At 35.1% G+C, this 22,242-nt stretch overlaps 1 protein-coding gene across 6 annotated transcripts in view; it reads right to left on the bottom strand.

The window, feature by feature from the left end:
• trappc9 (trafficking protein particle complex subunit 9) overlaps positions 1–22,242 on the bottom strand; it is a 253,708-nt gene that overhangs the window by 173,163 nt on the left and 58,303 nt on the right. For all 6 annotated transcript variants that reach the window (XM_062029344.1, XM_062029342.1, XM_062029343.1 and 3 more), the window contains 4 exons: positions 21,847–21,932; positions 5,545–5,671; positions 5,349–5,481; positions 2,851–3,014 (listed from right to left, as the gene is read on the bottom strand). In XM_062029344.1, the coding sequence (XP_061885328.1) occupies positions 2,851–3,014; positions 5,349–5,481; positions 5,545–5,671; positions 21,847–21,932 (510 nt within the window). The remainder of the gene's footprint in view (positions 1–2,850; positions 3,015–5,348; positions 5,482–5,544; positions 5,672–21,846; positions 21,933–22,242) is intronic.

Below are 22,242 nucleotides of genomic sequence, written 5' to 3'. Positions count from 1 at the left end.
CACAACAGACGTGCCCCTTCACAATAATAGCCCAGTCTGACTGCACTAACAAAATAGAGGTTTTAAAAAAGGTACCTTACTTATCGATACATTCACACAATATATTATGCTTTGCCCTTCAATACTGCTCAAAACTGCACCAACAGATGTGAGGATATTTGCATTTAATTAAGAAACATTTTATACAATTTTATTTGACACAAAAAGCACACATTTTATGGTGGTAAAATAAGTGTAAAAGTTCAAAAGAAAATGGAATTAAAAAATTAAAACCGAATGTTATTGTTTTTGTATTTGTTATTTAAATTAATTGATATTAATATTCACTGGTGCTTTATCTGTTACTAATGTATATATATTCTAATTTGTATTGATGTTTCCCCCCGCGACCCCAAAGGGAATAAGCGGTAGAAAATGGATAGATGGATGTTGTTTTGTGCTTAAACTATTTTACTATAACAATGTACAAGGTTAATATAGTTAGTTCTCTTCCGTGTCTTCCCCTCCATGTGTCTGATTTCTTTTGTAATTGAAGTTACTACATATAAGTATTGTTGCATTTGAAACAATTGTAATGTTGATAATAAAGGTCATTATTATTCATTATCAATAGTGCTATTTCTATTGGTGTTTGTATTACTCCATCAGTAGCACAATAATCTTTATTGTCACTTCTGTGTTATTAATATTTACTTCACTAACTGCTTCTTTGATGTCATTTCTTGTAACATATTTGTACATATCCTATTTGCTGCTGTTGTTGTTGTCTCACTGTCTTATTCTCCTCTTGTACCTGCAATTTCCCCCTCTGTCTTCTTTTTTGTCTTCCTTCTATCCCCTCCTGCTCTGGTCCGGCTGCACCAAACATGAAATAAATCCATTTACTAAAGTCAAATACGAATAAAGCAACAAGAGAAGTATCCCACACCTCTCTTTTGTAAAGTAAATCTCTCCATCAACAATATGATTTATTATTTAAAGCTAAGTTTTGGTGGTAAAATAAAGACTAATGTTTTCAAATGTATGAATAATCGTGTTATTAAAATATCAATCAAAATTAAAGCTGCAAGCAGCGATGGACGTGGCCGACTTTGACGGCACATAAAATCCAAACCGGAGCAGTAATTAAAACTCTTTCGTCAACTTTTAATCAGAAGGGTTCAATCTCTCTCCTGTGCTAGTTTGAAGCCGACACGACAAACACGCTCAGAGGAGATCATTTTTGAAAAAAGGTGACCGGTTTTTACAAAACTTTTGTTTTGAAGGGGGAATTGCAAACTTCCTGTTGATTTTTGCTGAGGGTTGTCAATATGACATGAAGGTCTAAGTGAGACCTACATAGAGATTTTTGTTTCATGTCTCTACGACATTCCTACTGGAAGTTACAGGCAGTTTTGTCTGTGTTTTCTTCCTAGAAGCAGTTTTGTCTGTGTTTTCTTCCTAGGGGGCGCTAGAGCGCAATTTTGAGTTTTGGGGTTGGGGTTTTTATTAAATCGCAATGTTTGCCAGTCCTGATGTGTGTGTCCAGTTTGGTGAGTTTTGAAGCATGTTAAGGGGGTCAAATTATAGCTCAAAGAGGCAAAAGTGACTGTTTTTACAAAACTTTTGTTTTGAAGGGGGAATTGCAAACTTCCTGTTGATTTTTGCTGGGGGTTGTCAATATGACATGTAGGTCTAAGTGAGACCTACATAGAGATTTTTGTTTCATGTCTCTATGACATTCCTCCTGGAAATTACAGGCAATTTTGTCTGTGTTTTCTTCCTAAAAGCAGTTTTGTCTTTGTTTTCTTCCTTGGGGGCGCTAGAGCGCAATTTTGAGTTTTGGGGTTGGGTTTTTATATTAGATCGCAATTTTTGCCAGTCCTGATGTGTGTGTCCAGTTTGGTGAGTTTTGAAGCATGTTAAGGGGGTCAAATTATAGCTCAAAGAGGCAAAAGTGACTGTTTTTACAAAACTTTTGTTTTGAAGGGGGAATTGCAAACTTCCTGTTGATTTTTGCTGGGGGTTGTCAATATGACATGTAGGTCTAAGTGAGACCTACATAGAGATTTTTGTTTCATGTCTCTACGACATTCCTCCTGGAAATTACAGGCAATTTTGTCTGTGTTTTCTTCCTAAAAGCAGTTTTGTCTTTGTTTTCTTCCTTGGGGGCGCTAGAGCGCAATTTTGGGTTTTGGGGTTGGGTTTTTATATTAGATCGCAATTTTTGCCAGTCCTGATGTGTGTGTCCAGTTTGGTGAGTTTTGAAGCATGTTAAGGGGGTCAAATTATAGCTCAAAGAGGCAAAAGTGACTGTTTTTACAAAACTTTTGTTTTGAAGGGGGAATTGCAAACTTCCTGTTGATTTTTGCTGACGGATGTCATTGTATGAACTCTAGGTCTAAGTGAGACCTACATAGAGGTTTTTCTTTCATGTCTCTCCGACATTACTAGTGGGAGTTACAGGCAGTTTTGTCTGTGTTTTCTTCCTAGGGGGCGCTAGAGCGCAATTTTGAGTTTTGGGGCTAGGTTTTTTGATTAGATCGCAATTTTTGCCAGTCCTGATGTGTGTGTCAAATATGGTGAGTTGTGAAGCATGTTAAGGGGGTCAAATTACAGCTCAAAGAGGCGGCGGTATAATAAAGAACAATAAAACCTTACAATTACAATAGGGTCCTCTGTCCCAAAGGGGCATTGCGGTCCCTAATAATTGTGGCTATCATTTTTGCCATAATGGTGCAGCTCCAAGTGACCGTGTTAAAAACGCATGTTTGCTCGTCATTTTGTGTTCATTTGTAGGATTTCCTATTCAAATTGTATGTTTGTATTTGATCTATGTCAGTATTCAGATGTTTCAAGTGTGTTGCTAACCTTTGGTGCTAACAATCTTGGAGCTGAGCTCCAGGCTCTCGATATCCTCCGAGCCGATATTCTCCAAGGTGATGGTCATCTGCTGGCTCTCGCCGTTGAAGAGCTGGACAGAGACTGTGCTGGACAGCTCCTCCTTGGACATGGGCGGGGGGGTGTGCGCCGTCCTGCATGAAGACAATTTCAAAGCAAAGCAAAAATATAAACAAGAAACACTCAAGTGTGAATGTTGTCATTTGATTCTGCTGCAGAGAAAACAACAAAAATGAAGACGCTTTGAATACAGAGGAGCCTCAAAACTGAAGGTGTCTCAGACCATTTTTATTCTCTTTGCTTTCTGCTACAGTACTCTAGCAAACCCAAAAGAAAGAACAAAAAGATTCCCCGCATCAAAAAGTGCTGCACTTGAAAGTGAGGATGTTTCCTTGCCGTAATTCCATTCATTTAACCTCTCATGTGGCGTGCAGGGAGGAGAAGCCTGTGTGATGTGTGCCTGAACTCAATCAAATGGCTTTAATGTCGTCTTCTCGCTGGGATCCCTGCGTTTTACTTCAACTTCACAAAAGACGTGGCAAAATCACAAAAGTGTATTTGTTAGACAGAAAAAACCAAGTGACACATCCACAAAAAGCATTAATTGAAGAGCAAGTATTTATTTTGATCACAATTAGGTCAAAAGTACTTGGAACTTGTGCAGAATCACTCCGGTCAATATCGCTATTATTCAACTATTTCTCTTTCACTTCCGATGGTGATAATGGAGCTCTGAGTATTGGCCGATATTGATAAAAATCCAATATGAAATCAGTGAAGTTAAATTAATTATATTTAGATTATATAGCACTTTTTCTCTAGTGACTCAAAGCACTTCACATTGAGAAACCCATTATATGGCTCTGCCGCGACCACCCAGTCATTTGCTGTCATGCCCTAAAAAATTGACCAGAATCGGCGGCAAGAACATGCCGTGACCACCCTTGACTTTTTACGTGTTAATGGACGAGGGATGTAACAATAAACGGTATATTAATAATTCACGAAAAAATTCCAGACCGTCTAATTTTTTAATTACCAAAAACCCGCCATTTATTAATGCATTTTCGGCAACAGGAAGTCAGACGAATGCCGGACTAACTACACAGACTTTGCTCCGGAGATTTCCCCTCCGAGTAAACGGAGCCAAGAGCTTGGTTTAACCTAATGTTCCCTCTTTTCCCGCCGTGCGTTTAGGGCGCACTGCTGTGTTTAGATGGACACAGGTGTGGACAATATTGGAGACACTTGTCCCCACACTAGTGAAGTGAAGTGAATTATATTTATATAGCGCTGTTCTCTAGTGACTCAAAGCGCTTTACATAGTGAAACCCAATATCTAAGTTACATTTTAAGCAGTGTGGGTGGCACTGGGAGTAGGTGGGTAAAGTGTCTTGCCCGAGGACACAACGGCAGTGACTCAGATGGCAGACGCTGGGATCGAACCTGGAACCCTCAAGTTGCTGGCACGGCCACTCTACCAACCGAGCCATACCGCCCCCCAAAAAAAAACCAAAAAAACATGAGCAGCATTTATATACTGCATGCACTAAAAGTATACAGAAAAGTATTTGATCTTGCTTTCATTTTCTCAACACAGCGTTCATCAGTTAATGAGGTGAGGAACCATACAGTGAACGTTGTCACAACTTGTTTGACTGGGATGTTCACTCCTTTATTTAACTGTATCAGTGTTCAAATAACATCTGTACTAGCTCAAATGCTTTGTCATCTCATTGAACTGAACAAAGGCTGTAAATATTGTGTATTCGCTGTGAGAGGTGTCACTCCTCTTTATTTTGGTTGGCCAAACTGTTGTGCTGAAACACTAGGAGGCGTTGTTGGCCTGAGCGCTGCCTCCCTCACCTGTGCTCATTGCTGGGCGGTGGGTTGCCAATCAGACACAATATATGTCAGCCTGGCTTTTCACTCGGGGCTGGATCGTTGATGGTCGATGCTAATTTTGCAGTTTTCCCGTGCGCTTCCCTGCTGCACGATTCCTATGTTTTATTCGTCATAATTAAAGACTCTTACCTGCACGTCGTCACAACTTCCGCAATGATGTGAGTTTTTGTGACACCAAAATCCGAGATCAATATTGGAACATGACACCTCTATCAAACCCAATAAGTTTAGTCATGCTCTGAAATAATAGACCTGAGTTATTGGATTCCCAAGTTTTATGGTGATCAAGCTAATTCATTGTTTTTGCTAACACTATGACACAAATGCAATTTCGCATTGGTGCATTTGTATAGTTTATATGGGTGAAATTGGGTAGGAATGGGTTGAATCCTCTCGACGAGTTAGTTTGTGTAGGAGATATCATTATCAGACCAGGACACTCCTAGCCTCATTGTTACACAAATATTGGGGTGGGGCACTTTTGTGTGGGTTTGCACCACAACATGAGTCAAATTAAGACAGAAGTATGGACTAATGAACTTGGTACATAACGATCCTCTCACCGTGGCAGTGACGTACTGAGCTGCAGACGAGGAAGCGAAGGAACCACCTCCAGCAGGCACCCGTCTGTTTTCACGCCGGGTAGACCCTCCAGCAGGCAGTCGCTGGTCACACCAAACACTGAGGTGTGGTATCCTTCCATCACATGCAAATATGAGTCAACAGGGCGTGGCTTCAGCGCAGATCAGAGGAACTCACCATTGACGGTGATGTTGCCAGCAGTTCTTGGCACGCCCACCAGGGTGACGGGGTAGAGCCCAGACTCTGCGGGCAGCGACAGGGCGGCGGGGAGGGACTCAAACTCCACCCCGGAGGTCATTAAACCCTGAGTACAAAAGACAAAGGGAATATCTTACAAAATATACTACAGTCTGTTTTCTCATAAAAATGAAGATTGGATCCAACTAAAAAGAGGAGGTGTGTTTGGTATCATCCAGGAAGGAAGGAAGGGAGTCGTGCTCTGCTGGTCACCTCATTGAAGCACAGTGCCAGTCAGCACTCATGCAGCCCCAGACCAACAATACACCCTTCCTTCATAAACACATTATAACAGGACTGCTGTGCGTATACGTTGGGATGGGAATCGAAAAGCGGTTGTTTTTCAGAAACGGTTCCCGGTGCAAGGTTAGGCTACATTTTACAAGAAATGGTTTTTGGAGTATAAACATTTTGGGGTTTGGCCGCTAAGTAGACCTGACCAATCTAAGTCTGATGAAGCCTACTCGGATGAGAGGCCAAAACAAACCAAACAGTGCAGTTGTGATGATTGAACGTCCTGAGATGACAATGACCTGATGATGAATGACAACGTACATAGACTTGTTTACAAGAAAAGATGGCAACAGTGCTTCTAGTAATAATTGCAAGGTTGGAGGACATTCGAGCAATATACTAAAACATTTGAACACACATCATGCAATAACTACAGTAAATGTTGTGTTGTTGAACTCATCCCAGCAGCGGTCATCTGAATACAACAAGTACTAACTAACACCTTTCATCAATCATGTTAGCGCTATTATTTGTGAATGCCAGACAGATTCTGACTGGCTCAGAGGCGGGCAGTACCCACAAAAAGTTGCTAGCAGAATTCAGGCCAAAATAGACCGAGCAGTGACTAAGTTTGTGGTCAAAACTTTCACCCATTTGCCACAGTGGATGCTCCTGATTTTCACGAGGCGAATGTTTAATTGTAGTCAGAGAAAAGTTGCATGTTTTCCTCCCACCAGATTGTCTCTGTCATTATATTGTAGTAAAATTAGAAGATGGTGTAAAAGTCCATTCATGTCAATAGTTGAACTAATATGTGATATAAACTCATTGCATGCAAAGTGAGATATGTCAAAATTTTATTATCACTTTGATGATCATGGCTTATAGTTTTTGAAACCTGAGATTTTCAATTCAACCTGTGAAAAGGTGAAGCAAGAAGCAGAGCTTATTTAATCCTACTCCTTTATCCCATTTCCTTGTTCTCTGTTGTAACAGAACAGTGAATAAATAAATTATATACCAAAAATAATCACTATTTTTTAAAACAAAGGTTGAAGATGTTGATGGTAATTGTTCTTCTGTGTAGTTGAACATTTGTAGTTTGAACTTAAACTGAATCATATTACTGCTTTCTTTGATTACTTTGCTTAATCCATTCCATCATTTAATTACACATAGCACAATAATAAAAATATGTTATTACTAATAACACATTTTAAGAAAATAGGCTAACAAAATGCTATTGGGGCGGTATAGCTCGGTTGGTAGAGTGGCCGTGCCATCAACCTGAGGGTTGCAGGTTCGATCCCCGCTTCCGCCATCCTAGTCACTGCCGTTGTGTCCTTGGGCAAGACACTTTACCCACCTGCTCTCAGTGCCACCCACACTGGTTTAAAATGTAACTTAGATATTGGGGTTTCACTATGTTAAGCGCTTTGAGTCACTAGAGAAAAGCGCTATATAAATAGAATTCACTTCACTTCACTATTAACCAGGCCACTAGCCTGCAGCATGCTAGCTGTTGATGCATGTGTCATGGTGGTACAACACCCAATGTGCTCTGTCAAAGTGCAATCAAGACAAAGTATTTACATTCCCAGAGCGAGGTGACATCAATCCTTACCAGCAGACACTACCTCACCAAGCAGTCTTTCATTTAGGACGTCCTTGACTAGATCAGGCGCTAGCTGCAAGTGGCGCTAAGTAACCTATTGGAAACACTTCATTAGTGTTCCATCTTGAAAAGGTTAATTGCCAACCATCACAGTGTTATTGGTATTGTTTGCAGTTGTGTTGATCCACTTCTTTTACAAGCACCTTAACCTTTTGTTGGGCTACCACGCAAGTCAGGCCCTCCTAAGGATAATACATACTATACTAATACATACTATACCAATACTACTATACCAATACATACTATACCAATACATGCAACTTAACCTTTTGTTGGGCTACCACACAAGTCAGGCCCTCCTAAGGATAATACATACTATACCAATACATACTATACCAATACATACTATACCAATACACACTATACCAATGCATACTATACCAATGCATACTATACCAATGCATACTATACCAATGCATACTATACCAATGCATACTATACTAATGCATACTATACCAATACATCCATCCATCCATCTTCTACCGCTTGTCCCTTTCGGGGTCGCGGGGTGTGCTGGAGTCTATCTCAGCTGCATTCGGGCGGAAGGCGGGGTACACCCTGGACAAGTCACCACCTCATCACAGACTCATCACAACATTCACACACTAGGGACCATCTAGTGTTGCTAATCAACCTATCCCCAGGTGCATGTCTTTGGAGGTGGGAGGGGCCTATCCCCAGGTGCATGTCTTTGGAGGTGGGAGGGGCCTATCCCCAGGTGCATGTCTTTGGAGGTGGGAGGAAGCCGGAGTAGAAGCCACGCAGTCACGGGGAGAACATGCAAACTCCACACAGAAAGATCCCGAGCCCAGGACCTTCGTATTGTGAGGCACATGCACTAACCCCTGTGCCACAGTGCTGCCTTATACCAATGCATACTATACCAATTCATACTATACCAATACATACTATACCAATACATACTATACCAATACATACTATACCAATACATACTAAACCAATACATACTATAATAATACATACTATACCAATTCATACTATACCAATACACACTATACCAATACACACTATACCAATACTACTATACCAATACACACTATACCAATACATACTATACCAATGCATACTATACCAATACACATTATACCAATACATACTATAATAATACATACTATACCAATACATACTATACCAATACACACTATACCAATACATACTATACCAATACACACTATACATATACATACTATACCAATACACACTATACCAATACATACTATAATAATACATACTATACCAATACATACTATAATAATACATACTATACCAATACATACTATACCAATACACAGTATACCAATACATACTATACCAATACATACTATAATAATACACACTATACCAATACACACTATACCAATACACACTATACCAATACATACTATACCAATACATACTATACCAATACACACTATAATAATACATACTATACCAATACACACTATACCAATACATACTATAATAATACATACTATACCAATACACACTATACCAATACATACTATAATAATACATACTATACCAATACACACTATACCAATACACACTATACCAATACACACTATACCAATACATACTATAATAATACATACTATAATAATACATACTATACCAATACATACTATACCAATACACACTATAATAATACATACTATACCAATACACACTATACCAATACATACTATAATAATACATACTATACCAATACACACTATACCAATACACACTATACCAATACACACTATACCAATACATACTATAATAATACATACTATAATAATACATACTATACCAATACATACTATAATAATACATACTATAATACATACTATACCAATACACATTATACCAATACACACTATACCAATACATACTATAGTAATACATACTATACCAATACACACTATACCAATACACACTATACCAATACACACTATACCAATACATACTATACCAATACATACTATAATAATACATACTATACCAATACATACTATACCAATACATGCATCTTAATCTTTTGTTGGGCTACCACGCAAGTCAGGCCCTCCTAAGGATAATACATACTATACCAATACATACTATACCAATACATACTATACCAATACATACTATACCAATACATGCAACTTAACCTTTTGTTGGGCTACCACGCAAGTCAGGCCCTCCTAAGGATAATACATACTATACCAATACATACTATACCAATACATACTATACCAATTCATACTATACCAATACATACTATACCAATACATACTATACCAATACATACTAAACCAATACATACTATACCAATACATACTAAACCAATACATACTATAATAATACATACTATACCAATTCATACTATACCAATACACACTATACCAATACACACTATACCAATACTACTATACCAATACACACTATACCAATACATACTATACCAATGCATACTATACCAATACACATTATACCAATACATACTATAATAATACATACTATACCAATACATACTATACCAATACACACTATACCAATACATACTATACCAATACACACTATACCAATACATACTATACCAATACACACTATACCAATACATACTATAATAATACATACTATACCAATACATACTATAATAATACATACTATACCAATACATACTATACCAATACACAGTATACCAATACATACTATACCAATACATACTATAATAATACATACTATACCAATACACACTATACCAATACACACTATACCAATACATACTATACCAATACATACTATACCAATACACACTATAATAATACATACTATACCAATACACACTATACCAATACATACTATAATAATACATACTATACCAATACACACTATACCAATACATACTATAATAATACATACTATACCAATACACACTATACCAATACACACTATACCAATACACACTATACCAATACATACTATAATAATACATACTATAATAATACATACTATACCAATACATACTATACCAATACACACTATAATAATACATACTATACCAATACACACTATACCAATACATACTATAATAATACATACTATACCAATACACACTATACCAATACACACTATACCAATACATACTATAATAATACATACTATAATAATACATACTATACCAATACATACTATAATAATACATACTATAATAATACATACTATACCAATACACATTATACCAATACACACTATACCAATACATACTATAGTAATACATACTATACCAATACATACTATACCAATACATACTATACCAATACTACTATACCAATACATACTATACCAATACATACTACACTAATACATAATATACTAAATGCAGAGAATAATTGCGCCACATGTGACAATCATTGGTACTTTAACTTGAACTATTGATCATTAAGCAGGCATGTTGTATGAGGTAATACATAATATACTAATACTACTATTGATCTTTAAGCAGGCATGTTGTATGAGGTAATACATAATATACTAATACTACTATTGATCTTTAAGCAGGCATGTTGTATGAGGTAATACATACTATACTAATACTACTATTGATCTTTAAGCAGGCATGTTGTATGAGGTAATACATACTATACTAATACTACTATTGATCTTTAAGCAGGCATGTTGTATGAGGTAATACATACTATACTAATACTACTATTGATCGTTAAGCAGGCATGTTGTATGAGGTAATACATAATATACTAATACTACTATTGATCGTTAAGCAGGCATGTTGTATGAGGTAATACATACTATACTAATACTACTATTGATCTTTAAGCAGGCATGTTGTATGAGGTAATACATACTATACTAATACTACTATTGATCGTTAAGCAGGCATGTTGTATGAGGTAATACATACTATACTAATACTACTATTGATCTTTAAGCAGGCATGTTGTATGAGGTAATACATACTATACTAATACTACTATTGATCTTTAAGCAGGCATGTTGTATGAGGTAATACATACTATACTAATAGTACTATTGATCTTTAAGCAGGCATGTTGTATGAGGTAATACATAATATACTAATACTACTATTGATCGTTAAGCAGGCATGTTGTATGAGGTAATACATACTATACTAATACTACTATTGATCTTTAAGCAGGCATGTTGTATGAGGTAATACATACTATACTAATACTACTATTGATCGTTAAGCAGGCATGTTGTATGAGGTAATACATAATATACTAATACTACTATTGATCTTTAAGCAGGCATGTTGTATGAGGTAATACATAATATACTAATACTACTATTGATCTTTAAGCAGGCATGTTGTATGAGGTAATACATAATATACTAATACTACTATTGATCGTTAAGCAGGCATGTTGTATGAGGTAATACATACTATACTAATACTACTATTGATCTTTAAGCAGGCATGTTGTATGAGGTAATACATACTATACTAATACTACTATTGATCGTTAAGCAGGCATGTTGTATGAGGTAATACATAATATACTAATACTACTATTGATCTTTAAGCAGGCATGTTGTATGAGGTAATACATAATATACTAATACTACTATTGATCTTTAAGCAGGCATGTTGTATGAGGTAATACATACTATACTGATACTACTATTGATCTTTAAGCAGGCATGTTGTATGAGGTAATACATACTATACTAATACTACTATTGATCGTTAAGCAGGCATGTTGTATGAGGTAATACATAATATACTAATACTACTATTGATCGTTAAGCAGGCATGTTGTATGAGGTAATACATACTATACTAATACTACTATTGATCTTTAAGCAGGCATGTTGTATGAGGTAATACATACTATACTAATACTACTATTGATCGTTAAGCAGGCATGTTGCATGAGGTAATACATAATATACTAATACTACTATTGATCTTTAAGCAGGCATGTTGTATGAGGTGATACATAATATACTAATACTACTATTGATCGTTAAGCAGGCATGTTGCATGAGGTAATACATAATATACTAATACTACTATTGATCTTTAAGCAGGCATGTTGTATGAGGTAATACAGGGGTGGGCAATTAATTTTCACCGGGGGCCGCATAAGCAACCCGAGCACTGCTGGAGGGCCACACGACAATATTTCAATTAAATTTTGCTCAATATTATTTTTGATATACCGTACGATAAATAATAATGATGATAATAATAGTAATAATTAATAATAATAATAATTTAATTTAACCTAACTTAACTTTATACAAAAGCAGATTGCTTTTGATGGTCACTTTATCCTGCATTATCCAACATTTTTCCCCATCAGATTTGGACAACCATCTGTGGTTAAAAATAGTTTTTAATCATATTTATTTTATATTGTTTTTTATATTGGTTTTATATGTAATTGTTTTTTCTTTTTATTCAGTCATTGGTGGAGCTAAGGATAATATTTGAATATTGTTTGTAATATTGTTGTGCAGCACTTTGGAAACATTTTGTTGTTTAAATGTGCTATATAAATAAAGTGGATTGGATTGTCACACCTGCCAGCTTGTCCCAACACGCATTTACCTCTGTGAACAAGTCATTACCTGTGCTTGTCTCTTTAATTGACTGCATCAGAGCTCTCATCCAAAGTTAGCGAAAAACAGTCAAAGTCTCCGGGCATTATCAGCGCAACAAAGTCCAATAAGCACTCCTTAATAAACTCTCCGTCAGAAAACGCCTTACTTTTTCTGGCGCTTTTGTGAGAAATGACGAAACTTGTCCTGACGGCTGCATCTCTGGGGGTGTGAAATATGGCACAAAGTCCTTGTTGGGTTTGCAGTTTTACCATCAACGCATCAGCCTCCCTTGCGCGCGCTTCATCAGACACATTCCGGTATTTTCCCTCGTGTTTCTTCGTGTAGTGGCGATTCAAATGATATTTAAACACAGCAAGCTGTGTACCACACATTAAGCACACGGCTTTACCATTAATTTATGTAAAGAAATACTTGGCAGTCCATGTGTTGTTGGAAACACGCCATTCCTCATCAACTTTTCTTTTTTTAGCGTCTCATCACTTGTCTCTATGCACCTTCACTCACAGGTTCCCCCCGGACATACGGCATAAATAACACATTTCAAAATAAAAGCAGCACAGTTGTATTGCGCGCACGACATAGATGTTTTTTAAACTTTATTTTGTAATTTGTAATTGCGCCGTTCAATTCACTCACAATCGCACACGCGCATACGTCCACACGGAAGTAATACAAATAACGCTTTTCAAAACAAAAGCAGCACCGTTGTATTGCACACTCGACATAGATACTTTTTTAAATTTATTTTGTAATTTATGATTGGCTTCACGCGGGCCGGACAGGGATGCGCAAAGGGCCGGATGCGGCCCGCGGGCCGTACAATGCCCAGGTCTGAGGTAATACATACTATACTAATATTACTATTGATCTTTAAGCAGGCATGTTGTATGAGGTAATACATAATATACTAATACTACTATTGATCTTCAAGCAGGCATGTTGTATGAGGTAATACATACTATACTAATACTACTATTGATCTTTAAGCAGGCATGTTGTATGAGGTAATACATAATATACTAATACTATTGATCATTAAGCAGGCATGTTGTATGAGGTAATACATAATATACTAATACTATTGATCTTTAAGCAGGCATGTTGTATGAGGTAATACATAATATACTTATACTACTATTGATCTTTAAGCAGGCATGTTGTATGAGGTAATACATACTATACTAATAGTACTATTGATCTTTAAGCAGGCATGTTGTATGAGGTAATACATACTATACTAATACTACTATTGATCTTTAAGCAGGCATGTTGTATGAGGTAATACATACTATACTAATACTACTATTGATCGTTAAGCAGGCATGTTGTATGAGGTAATACATACTATACTAATACTACTATTGATCATTAAGCAGGCATGTTGTATGAGGTAATACATACTATACTAATACTACTATTGATCTTTAAGCAGGCATGTTGTATGAGGTAATACATACTATACTAATACTACTATTGATCTTTAAGCAGGCATGTTGTATGAGGTAATACATAATATACTAATGCTACTATTGATCTTTAAGCAGGCATGTTGTATGAGGTAATACATACTATACTAATACTACTATTGATCTTTAAGCAGGCATGTTGTATGAGGTAATACATACTATACTAATACTACTATTGATCTTTAAGCAGGCATGTTGTATGAGGTAATACATACTATACTAATACTACTATTGATCTTTAAGCAGGCATGTTGTATGAGGTAATACATAATATACTAATACTATTGATCATTAAGCAGGCATGTTGTATGAGGTAATACATAATATACTAATACTACTATTGATCATTAAGCAGGCATGTTGTATGAGGTAATACATAATATACTAATACTACTATTGATCATTAAGCAGGCATGTTGTATGAGGTAATACATAATATACTAATACTATTGATCTTTAAGCAGGCATGTTGTATGAGGTAATACATAATATACTTATACTACTATTGATCTTTAAGCAGGCATGTTGTATGAGGTAATACATACTATACTAATACTACTATTGATCTTTAAGCAGGCATGTTGTATGAGGTAATACATAATATACTAATACTATTGATCATTAAGCAGGCATGTTGTATGAGGTAATACATACTATACTAATACTACTATTGATCTTTAAGCAGGCATGTTGTATGAGGTAATACATACTATACTAATACTACTATTGATCTTTAAGCAGGCATGTTGTATGAGGTAATACATAATATACTAATACTATTGATCATTAAGCAGGCATGTTGTATGAGGTAATACATAATATACTAATACTACTATTGATCATTAAGCAGGCATGTTGTATGAGGTAATACATAATATACTAATACTACTATTGATCATTAAGCAGGCATGTTGTATGAGGTAATACATAATATACTAATACTATTGATCTTTAAGCAGGCATGTTGTATGAGGTAATACATAATATACTTATACTACTATTGATCTTTAAGCAGGCATGTTGTATGAGGTAATACATACTATACTAATACTACTATTGATCTTTAAGCAGGCATGTTGTATGAGGTAATACATAATATACTAATACTATTGATCATTAAGCAGGCATGTTGTATGAGGTAATACATAATATACTAATACTACTATTGATCATTAAGCAGGCATGTTGTATGAGGTAATACATAATATACTAATACTACTATTGATCATTAAGCAGGCATGTTGTATGAGGTAATACATAATATACTAATACTATTGATCTTTAAGCAGGCATGTTGTATGAGGTAATACATAATATACTTATACTACTATTGATCTTTAAGCAGGCATGTTGTATGAGGTAATACATACTATACTAATAGTACTATTGATCTTTAAGCAGGCATGTTGTATGAGGTAATACATACTATACTAATACTACTATTGATCTTTAAGCAGGCATGTTGTATGAGGTAATACATACTATACTAATACTACTATTGATCGTTAAGCAGGCATGTTGTATGAGGTAATACATACTATACTAATACTACTATTGATCATTAAGCAGGCATGTTGTATGAGGTAATACATACTATACTAATACTACTATTGATCTTTAAGCAGGCATGTTGTATGAGGTAATACATACTATACTAATACTACTATTGATCTTTAAGCAGGCATGTTGTATGAGGTAATACATAATATACTAATACTACTATTGATCTTTAAGCAGGCATGTTGTATGAGGTAATACATACTATACTAATACTACTATTGATCTTTAAGCAGGCATGTTGTATGAGGTAATACATACTATACTAATACTACTATTGATCTTTAAGCAGGCATGTTGTATGAGGTAATACATACTATACTAATACTACTATTGATCTTTAAGCAGGCATGTTGTATGAGGTAATACATAATATACTAATACTATTGATCATTAAGCAGGCATGTTGTATGAGGTAATACATAATATACTAATACTACTATTGATCTTTAAGCAGGCATGTTGTATGAGGTAATACATACTATACTAATACTACTATTGATCTTTAAGCAGGCATGTTGTATGAGGTAATACATACTATACTAATACTACTATTGATCTTTAAGCAGGCATGTTGTATGAGGTAATACATACTATACTAATACTACTATTGATCATTAAGCAGGCATGTTGTATGAGGTAATACATACTATACTTATACTACTATTGATCTTTAAGCAGGCATGTTGTATGAGGTAATACATACTATACTAATACTACTATTGATCATTAAGCAGGCATGTTGTATGAGGTAATACATACTATACTTATACTACTATTGATCTTTAAGCAGGCATGTTGTATGAGGTAATACATACTATACTTATACTATTGATCTTTAAGCAGGCATGTTGTATGAGGTAATACATACTATACTAATACTACTATTGATCATTAAGCAGGCATGTTGTATGAGGTAATACATAATATACTAATACTACTATTGATCTTTAAGCAGGCATGTTGTATGAGGTAATACATACTATACTAATACTACTATTGATCTTTAAGCAGGCATGTTGTATGAGGTAATACATAATATACTAATACTATTGATCATTAAGCAGGCATGTTGTATGAGGTAATACATAATATACTAATACTACTATTGATCATTAAGCAGGCATGTTGTATGAGGTAATACATAATATACTAATACTACTATTGATCTTTAAGCAGGCATGTTGTATGAGGTAATACATACTATACTAATACTACTATTGATCTATACTAATACTACTATTGATCTTTAAGCAGGCATGTTGTATGAGGTAATACATACTATACTAATACTACTATTGATCATTAAGCAGGCATGTTGTATGAGGTAATACATACTATACTTATACTACTATTGATCTTTAAGCAGGCATGTTGTATGAGGTAATACATACTATACTAATACTACTATTGATCATTAAGCAGGCATGTTGTATGAGGTAATACATACTATACTTATACTACTATTGATCTTTAAGCAGGCATGTTGTATGAGGTAATACATACTATACTTATACTATTGATCTTTAAGCAGGCATGTTGTATGAGGTAATACATACTATACTAATACTACTATTGATCATTAAGCAGGCATGTTGTATGAGGTAATACATACTATACTAATACTACTATTGATCTTTAAGCAGGCATGTTGTATGAGGTAATACATAATATACTAATACTACTATTGATCTTTAAGCAGGCATGTTGTATGAGGTAATACATAATATACTAATACTATTGATCATTAAGCAGGCATGTTGTATGAGGTAATACATAATATACTAATACTACTATTGATCATTAAGCAGGCATGTTGTATGAGGTAATACATAATATACTAATACTACTATTGATCTTTAAGCAGGCATGTTGTATGAGGTAATACATACTATACTAATACTACTATTGATCTATACTAATACTACTATTGATCTTTAAGCAGGCATGTTGTATGAGGTAATACATACTATACTAATACTACTATTGATCATTAAGCAGGCATGTTGTATGAGGTAATACATACTATACTTATACTACTATTGATCTTTAAGCAGGCATGTTGTATGAGGTAATACATACTATACTAATACTACTATTGATCATTAAGCAGGCATGTTGTATGAGGTAATACATACTATACTTATACTACTATTGATCTTTAAGCAGGCATGTTGTATGAGGTAATACATACTATACTTATACTATTGATCTTTAAGCAGGCATGTTGTATGAGGTAATACATACTATACTAATACTACTATTGATCATTAAGCAGGCATGTTGTATGAGGTAATACATAATATACTAATACTACTATTGATCTTTAAGCAGGCATGTTGTATGAGGTAATACATACTATACTAATACTACTATTGATCTTTAAGCAGGCATGTTGTATGAGGTAATACATAATATACTAATACTATTGATCATTAAGCAGGCATGTTGTATGAGGTAATACATAATATACTAATACTACTATTGATCATTAAGCAGGCATGTTGTATGAGGTAATACATAATATACTAATACTACTATTGATCTTTAAGCAGGCATGTTGTATGAGGTAATACATACTATACTAATACTACTATTGATCTATACTAATACTACTATTGATCTTTAAGCAGGCATGTTGTATGAGGTAATACATACTATACTAATACTACTATTGATCATTAAGCAGGCATGTTGTATGAGGTAATACATACTATACTTATACTACTATTGATCTTTAAGCAGGCATGTTGTATGAGGTAATACATACTATACTAATACTACTATTGATCATTAAGCAGGCATGTTGTATGAGGTAATACATACTATACTTATACTACTATTGATCTTTAAGCAGGCATGTTGTATGAGGTAATACATACTATACTTATACTACTATTGATCTTTAAGCAGGCATGTTGTATGAGGTAATACATACTATACTAATACTACTATTGATCATTAAGCAGGCATGTTGTATGAGGTAATACATAATATACTAATACTACTATTGATCTTTAAGCAGGCATGTTGTATGAGGTAATACATACTATACTAATACTACTATTGATCTTTAAGCAGGCATGTTGTATGAGGTAATACATACTATACTAATACTACTATTGATCATCAAGCAGGCATGTTGTATGAGGTAATAAATACTATACTAATACTACTATTGATCTTTAAGCAGGCATGTTGTATGAGGTAATACATACTATACTAATACTACTATTGATCTTTAAGCAGGCATGTTGTATGAGGTAATACATACTATACTAATAGTACAATTGATCGTTAAGCAGGCATGTTGCATGAGGTAATACATAATATACTAATAGTACAATTGATCGTTAAGCAGGCATGTTGCATGAGGTAATACATAATATACTAATAGTACAATTGATCGTTAAGCAGGCATGTTGAGTGCTGAAAGAGCAGGTGTGTGATATCTCTTGCTGTCACTCTTCATGCCTACAACAACAGCGCCTGAAGTTTCCTTGCTGATGACCTCGTGTGTTTGAGTCCGGGAGCTCAAGTTGAAGATACAAGATCTGGTGTCAAATGGTTAGCGGATAAAGAATAATATGTTTTCACTGTATGCAAGTCCAAATGTGAACCTTCTGGAAGCAACTTAGGCTGATATTTGTGAAGAAAGTATGTTGTCGCCATTGCCAATGAATGCCTTTCAATACCTAACACAGGATACTCTATGGCACATATTAGAATTAGAATAAATATGTGTCTCCATACACAGTGTGGAGCAGCTCCACTAGACTAAAAACAATCACCTCCGTTACAGCAAATAATCTACAGTTGTTAGTATCTTAGGTATCATTTACAATGTAAAGCGCTTTGAGTCACTTGAGAAAAAGCGCTATATAAATGTAATTCACTTCACACTTCACATTATAAAGTACCATTATCAAACATGTTACGGACCGAGAGCAAGCCAGGAGCAGCGTTGCTAATAGCTAAGACATAGGAAGCAGTTTTTACCATGAAATGAGAGTTATAGAGAATATAATATAACAACTGCATTGTCGGAGTCACAACACCACACGTAAGAGGAGGGCGGCTCCATCCAGAAATTGGTCATGTCGATACCAATGGTGGTATCAGTAAATGATTGATACTGGAGTGATTAGGTCGATTTTTACAAACTCTGGCAATAATTCCCTGGACACAGGAGGACTTGGAAGGCAAAAACCAAAGAATCTAAAAGAGTAGTAGATATAGTTTTAAACTTTTGTTTAGCTATTATAAGTTTTGGTCAATCCTTCTCCGGAGCTCAGAACTGCTAACATGTACTCATTTTGTATACTTTTTGTATGGAAGTATTATTGTAGCAAAACTATTTGCAAACGTGTATCTCAATCTGTGCGTCTGTAATTCCATTCACACGTCCATCTACTAATTTGTGTGTCTGTATCTCAATCTGTGTGTGTGTATGTGTGTGTGCCTGTGTGTAATCAGATCCGCGTGTGCATATTTTAATTTGTGTGTCTGTATTTCGATTTGTGTGTGTGTAAAAAACAAATTAAAAAAATCTGTCTGTAGATTTGTGTGTGTGTGGAAAAAAGTGTGTATCTGTACACAGATTTGTGTGAAGCAGTACCCTGATTGGCTGTCTTTTTACGCATGTCTTCTAAGACTTGTGTGTCCATGCAGCGATCTGACCTGTCTAGACGTCTGTTATTCCACCTTTCCTTGGCCTGTACTCATGTTATTCTGTGTTTGTTCATGTTTTAGCACCAACCCAGCAGGCACAAGACATTGAAACAACATTGAGTACATGTTGAATTAGGTCCTGACTAGGGATGTCCGATAATGGCTTTTTGCCGATATCCGATATTGTCCAACTCTTTAATTACCGATACCGATATCAACCGATATATGCAGTCGTGGAATTAACACATTATTATGCCTAATTTGGACAACCAGGTATTGTGAAGATAAGGTACTTTTTTTTTTAATTAATAAAATAAGATAAATAAATTAAAAACATTTTCTTGAATAAAAAAGAAAGCAAAACAATATAAAAACAGTTACATAGAAACTAGTAATGAATGAAAATGAGTAAAATGAAGTGTTAAAGGTTAGTACTATTAGTGGAGCAGCAGCACGCACAATCATGTGTGCTTACGGACTGTATCCCTTGCAGACTGTATTGATATATATTGATATATAATGTAGGAAGCAGAATATTAATAGCAGAAAGAAACAACCCTTTTGTGTGAATGAGTGTAAATGGGGGAGGGAGTTTTTTTGGGTTGGTGCACTAATTGTAAGCGTATCTTGTGTTTTTTATGTTGATTTAATAAAAAAAATAAAAATAAAAAATAAAAAACCCGATACCGATAATAAAAAACCGATACCGATCATTTCCGATTTTACATCTCTAGTCCTGACATTGAGCAACTCAAACTTAACGTTAAAACAACATGCTTTTTGACAACATTGACGTTTATTTGACCTTCCAATGTTGGTTATTTCCTAACCACCAATGTGGATCCAACGTTAGACATCAATGTTGTCTCAATTAAAAAAATACAACTCTGTTTCAAAATATGTTTTAAAGGACATGTATGCATAATCAACATTGTATCAATGTCTTGTGCCTGCTGGCTAACTTAGTTGTCAGAAGTATGTGTGTCTTATCTATGAACAAGTTAGGTTTCCTCATGACTGAATAAACAGAATGCCACTGACCACATTCTCCACTCGAAGCTCATAAGGCATGGGGTTGTAGACCATGAGCTGCACCTCACAAACATCTCCTTGAACCCACTGGAAGTCTGAAAGAAAGAAAAAAGATACCAATTCATTTCATTTGTGAAAGGAGCCATTATTTCCTCGTGTCGTGACGTCCAAGGCAGATTTAAATTCCATTGAGACAGAATGCAGAGATAATGACATTCTGGAACAATGCCGATGATGTCACTTAATGTCTGAGACAAAACAAACAGTAATGAGATTGAGCCTTACAACATTATCCATCTTTTCTGATAGCAACCATTTGATAGATAGCATAGACTGGAACTTTTCAGTTGCTACAGACAGACATGATGCACACCCTGGAGGGTTTGAAGGGTTTTAGGGGAGGCA

This window comes from Entelurus aequoreus, linkage group LG20 (genome assembly GCF_033978785.1).
Source record: "Entelurus aequoreus isolate RoL-2023_Sb linkage group LG20, RoL_Eaeq_v1.1, whole genome shotgun sequence".
Lineage (NCBI taxonomy): Eukaryota > Metazoa > Chordata > Actinopteri > Syngnathiformes > Syngnathidae > Entelurus > Entelurus aequoreus.
This window is presented reverse-complemented; position numbering and strand designations above follow the sequence as displayed.